This window comes from Limulus polyphemus, unplaced genomic scaffold, assembly GCF_000517525.1.
Source record: "Limulus polyphemus unplaced genomic scaffold, Limulus_polyphemus-2.1.2 Scaffold10132, whole genome shotgun sequence".
Taxonomy (NCBI): Eukaryota; Metazoa; Arthropoda; class Merostomata; order Xiphosura; family Limulidae; genus Limulus; species Limulus polyphemus.
The window spans coordinates 1-5940 of record NW_013675742.1 but is presented as its reverse complement, the minus strand read 5'-3'; the positions used below and the strand labels follow the sequence as shown (position 1 = coordinate 5940).

The following is a 5940-nucleotide window of genomic DNA, read 5'->3' as shown; positions in this document are numbered from 1 at the left end:
TACATACATACATAATGATATAGTGAAGTGGAAATATCCTTTTTTGTTGGTATTAATTAAAACTGAGCATACATACATATTGATATAGTGAAGTGGAAATATCCTTTTTTTGTTTGTATTAAAACTGAGCATACATGCATACATAATGATATAGTGAAGTGAAAATATCCTTTTTTATTTGTATTAATTAAAACTGAACATACATACATAATGATATAGTGAAGTGGAAATATCCTTTACTGGTTGTCTTGCAGTCTCGCATATACAGGTAACGTATATTCTTGTGAAGTCGATTTTCCAGTGATATATATTATAGAACATTGGTGTTATTACGTTATACATCTGTGAGACCAACGAAATATATATCTTAGAATAATGTCTATTACTGTAATATATATATACTATTGATAACACAAGTTACTAATATGTGTGTGTGTGTGTATGAATTTCTTATAGCAAAGTCACATCGAGCTATCTGCTGTGTCCACAGAGGGGAATCGAACCTCCGATTTTAGAATTGTAACTCCATAGACTTGCCGCTTTCCCAGCGGAGTACAGTTTAATAGATAATTTGTTCATGTTTCACGTCTTCCCAAGTATTCAAAATAAACTTATTCAGCCTTCAAATTAACACAGCTGTAGAGCTATGTAATCTAAATATGTCTGGTCAACATTCCCGGTACACATTCCACGTGATTAATGTCGGTAGCTGGCCTCAACAAATTTTTAAAGTTAGCGACGCGTGACTTTCAGGTCTTATAATTTCCAGCATATTGACGACAGAAATAATTTAATTTTCCAGACTACGTTAAATTAAATTTCTTTGCATCACGATCACTTCATATCAAACTAGTCAAATCAGAGTTTAGTTTTTGGTTTTGTTTCTGGAGTACTGTAACACCAGATTAACAGTATTCCAGTATGTTTTGTTTTTCTGGAGTGTTACAATAGTTTAACATTATTCCAGTGTTGTTGTTGTTGTTTTTAATTTTTCTGGAGTGCTATATACGCTAGTTTAACGGTTTTCCAGTGTGTGTGTGTGTTGTTTTTTTTTCTGGATTGCTATTCACATCTTTCTCATGAATACAGTTGTTGATTTCAATATGTGGCTGAAAGCTTGTGAACCTGTGTTGAATACAGTTGTTGATTTCAATGTGTGGCTGAAAGCTTGTGAACCTTTGTTGAATACAGTTGTTGATTTCAATGTGTGGCTGAAAGCTTGTGAACCTTTGTTGAACACAGTTGTTGATTTCAATGTGTGGCTGAAAGCTTGTGAACCTTGTTGAACACAGTTGTTGATTTCAATGTGTGGCTGAAAGCTTGTGAACCTTTGTTGAACACAGTTGTTGATTTCAATATGTGGCTGGAAGCTTGTGAACCTGTGTTGAACACAGTTGTTGATTTCAACATGTGGCTGAAAGCTTGTGAACCTTTGTTGAACACAGTTGTTGATTTCAATATGTGGCTGGAAGCTTGTGAACCTTCGTTAATTTGAAATTTGTCTTAATTATCTTGTTGACGATACCAGGAGACATGTTCAGCTTTATTGTAATGCCATGTGGATCAGACGGTTCTCTTTCGTAACGTAGCTTTGCTGCGAATTTGTTTGGAGAAGTAGTTTTAGAGCTCGTCATCGTCCTAAAAGATTTGTTTTGCGAGTTTTATCTACTTCTGTGGAAAACATTAAATGCTCCATTCTTCAAAAAAATGACGCGTGCTTTGGCACAATATCCTTTGGGAGACTCATTTTTCAAACATCCTTCTTCGGAAAGGGCCGTGATGTACTATTCCAGCCGTGAGGATACCGTGGAATTGCACGTGAACCTAGAATAAAGAGTCTAAACACGTTTTTGGCGCCACAGCGATCTTCTGCAGTGATACACCACTGTCTCAAAATGTTCACATCATTCGTATAAATTGCAGCTAACCCTCTGTGATATAAACGCGTCTCTGTTATAGCAGATCGTATTGATAAACAGTGTAGTTATTTCTGAAGCTTCTTTAGGCATCTTGTAACAACGAGTAAAATAATGCGAAACAATTACTTTTACTAACACTGAAGCCCCTCCAGTGGCACAGTGGTATGTCTGCGGACTTACAACGCTAGAAACCGGGTTTCGATACCCGTGGTGGGCATAGCACAGATAGCCCATTGTTTAGCTTGGTGCTTAACTTCAAACAAACTAACCAAACAAACTAACACTGAAAGCTTAACGACCTCTCGATAAAAATCGCTTATTTATTTACTAGTGTTAAGTTCTTAGATGGTCACCAACTATTTTAAGGTGAAAGAATGCCACTGATGAAAAGGTCTTGTAGTTTTCTGTTGAATAATACTATTCTATTGATTAAATCATTCTTCAGCTGGTTATTTCTTAACCCACTGTTCTACGCCGTTTGAATATCTTATTCTCTTGACCATCTTTGCCAACTGTGTCGCATTAGCTGTCTATACACCTTACCCAAACAGTGATTCGAACCATATTAATCAGTTTTTGGTAAGTACGTTCCTTTTGGTAGGTATATTTTATGTTCCTTTTGGTAAGTATGTCTCTACGTTCCTTTTGGTATGTGTATTTTTATGTTCCTTTTTGGTAAGTGTATTTTTATGTTCCTTTTGGTAAGTATGTTTCTATGTTCCTTTTGGTAAGTGTATTTTTATGTGTTTTTTTGGTAGGTATATTTTATGTTTCTTTTGGTAAGTATATTTTTATGTTCCTTTTGGTAAGTATGTCTCTATGTTCCTTTTGGTAAGTATGTTTCTATGTTCCTTTTGGTAAGTGTATTTTTATGTTCCTTTTGGTAAGTGTATTTTTATGTTTCTTTTGGTAAGTATGTCTCTGTGTTCTTTTTGGTAAGCGTATTTTTATGTTCCCTTTGGTAAGTATGTTTCTATGTTCCTTTTGGTAAGTATGTTTCTATGTTCCTTTTGGTAAGTATGTTTCTATGTTCCTTTTGGTACGTGTATTTTTATGTTCCTTTCGGTAAGTATGTCTCTATGTTCCTTTAGGTAAGTATGTTTCTATGTTCCTTTTTGCAATACTTACCTCGCTAATTCGTGTTCAGTTATTATTGTTTTGAATATACCACAATTGTATTTCTGCTTTTTATACTTAGAAGTTTTCAACCTCTGAATATATTATTTTTTAATTGCTAAATCCAGGCCCTTCTCAGAGTTTCAGAAAGGTCTGGGCCACTTCTATCTTTTGAGTCCCCTGGCTATAATAATAATAATAATAAAAATGATGGCACATGAAAATAAAATAAGACAATCGTTAACTGAAAAGAAAAGTGAAACACAAATTCAATATTTTTTATTCAACTTATATTTATTAACATTACTTTATATTTAATAAATGATTTTTTAACCTTTTTCTGTGCATAAAGCCCCCCAGTGGCACAGCGGTATGTCTGCGGACTCACAACGTTAGAATCCGGGTTTCGATACCCGAGGTGGTCAGGGCACAGATAGCCCATTGTGTAGCTTTGTGCTTAATTACAAACAAACAAACTGTGCATAAAAAAAAGTCGCGAAACTTCACAAGTGCAAAAAAAAAAAAAAAATGTGTCAAAATTTAAGACCCCCCTTTGAGCTTGAGGCCCGTGCCAAATGTCTCTAGTTAAACCTCCCCATCTTCATATCTACCAATATATTTATATTTGTTCGGAGTATGCTTATTTAGACATGATTCGCCGCATGAATACATCATACTCAAAACATTAGTGATCTGAGAAAAATTTAAAACATGACTCACACCAAAATGTTTTCAGTTTAACGCTTTCATAAGAGACCCCCCTTCCCATCCAAAAAAGTTTTTAATTAAAATTACTGTACATTTTATTTTTACATTATTTTATACTGCCATACCTTTTAAATGTATAGTACTCTGGACTATTAAGTTAGACACAATCTTGTTTGTTTGTAATTAAGCACAAAGCTACACAATGGGCTATCTGTGCTCTGCCTACCACGTGTATCGAAACCCGGATTCTAGCGTTGTAAGTCCGCAGACATACCGCTGTGCCACTGGGGGGCGTTAGACACAAACACGTGTCTTAAAGTTAGAGACACGATCATACAACGATATGTAAAAAACAGCAGAAAATAAACGAGAAACTAAATTTTTTTATACAATTGTAAGAGAAAGTAGGAAACATGCAACGTATAATATTATCGAATCTTTTTCTTTTTAAAATTTGGAATTGGTCAGTAAGAATCCATATCTAGATCATGAGTTTGTCTTAAAAAAGTAAGACGTTGGCAGTCGGTTTGGAACATTAGGCTTTAACCTTGTGAATCTTAATATTGATGTAGCAAATGTAGTTAATCTAGAAACGTCTCAAACTTTGTATTGTAACTTAGCTGGGAGGAAGTTTGACGTAACGTGAGGGGCGTGGCCTTAATATCTGGAACTTTCTCTAATACATTTAAAAACGAGTTAGGATAGAGTGATTTATTGAGTTAGTTAGTCAGCTGATGAGAAATAAGTGTATGATTTAGTCAGTTTGTCTGTTACTTCATTCAGTTAGGTAGTATATTAGCTAAGTGCTATGAATATTGACTTTATGTTTCAAATAAGAAATAGAGATACGAAATTATCAAGTAAGTGAAACTTATGTTTAGACATAGTTTATTGGTGAGGTTAAGCCTATCGGTGAAAATTGTTTATGGAAACCACGGAACTTTAAATTCAAGAAATAAAACATTTCTATTGTAGACAAGAATTTGCGTTATTCTTTTTACAGAATCACCCAAAAGTATTAGACCACCAATATGAAGCATTACAAAGCATTAAAGATATGACATATTACAAATTAATATAATAATTCTAACGTTAGATTTCACCATGTGTGAATAATTTTGGAAAAATATTGCTATAAAATATGAGAAAATTATAAATATTCAACAAAGTTATTATAAAATATTAAAAGCATTGTTATGAAATATTTTTAATCTCTTGTGTATTCACAAAATCTGTCTAAATATTATTAAAATATATTATTTTTCTTAGTAGAGATCAAAAGACAACAGGACTTACGTACAAGGAAAAACCAAATTGAGTCAAACGTGTCTTGATTTTTACAGGTTATTACTATTGCAGACTCTCTCTACGATATCGGGCTAATTGGCCGACATCGTAACCATTTTTTACTTGTGCATTTTACAGTGTAACTTTAAATTTAATATTGAAAGTCATGTAGGGATGTTCTATGTATAACTGTATCATCCCTATATTCTTGTTTGTATTCTTTTTTGGCACTACCATCCGTTCATCATTTTACATTTACAAAATGTTTTTTTTATTTACTTTTTGATTTTCTGTCAATGCAGATGAATTAAGATACTTGAAAACATGAGTACATAATTACAGATAAAAGATATTTACGTTTGTTAATTATGACTTTGTGGAAAACCAGTGTATGTTTTTAAAAACTGTCGTTAAGACCTCTTAGTTATTTGTCCCTGATTAATTACTTTCTTTCTCTCCCCCCCTTTTTTTTGCAGGAAAAAGTAGAATACGTTTTTCTGGTGATCTTCACAATTGAATGTGTTTTAAAGATTATAGCTTATGGGTTTCTATTTCACCCAGGTGCTTATCTGCGTAATGCATGGAATATACTTGATTTTATTATAGTCGTAATAGGGTAAGTATACTTTTCAATGTAAGTTTACGATTTTAAGTATAATTGAGTTGTTGAAAACTGGTTTTAAACGTTTAAAACAAAACGTAGAACCCTTAAGTGTTTAAATGTATGGTGCTGATTTTGTGAATAAGGTTTTTTCCACATGTTGTGCATGAGCATTGCTGTATCATATTTATAAAATAAGGATTTGAATGGCATGTATTTATGTACACATCTAACTGATTTAATTTTGTTGTTTAACTTAAACTCTTATTAAGAAATAAAAACTGTTTAAAATATAGTTTGTACAAATGC

At 33.0% G+C, this 5940-nt stretch overlaps 1 protein-coding gene across 1 annotated transcript in view; it reads left to right on the top strand.

Annotated features, from left to right (window-relative positions):
- The window catches only part of LOC106476252 (muscle calcium channel subunit alpha-1-like), a gene marked incomplete at its 3' end in the record, with an annotated part of 11917 nt that extends 6271 nt beyond the window's left edge, over nucleotides 1–5646 (top strand). Inside the window, exons 3-4 of the mRNA XM_013936917.1 lie at nucleotides 2393–2498; nucleotides 5507–5646. Coding sequence (XP_013792371.1) covers nucleotides 2393–2498; nucleotides 5507–5646 — 246 coding nt within the window. The remainder of the gene's footprint in view (nucleotides 1–2392; nucleotides 2499–5506) is intronic.
- Between the last annotated feature and the right edge of the window lie 294 nt (nucleotides 5647–5940).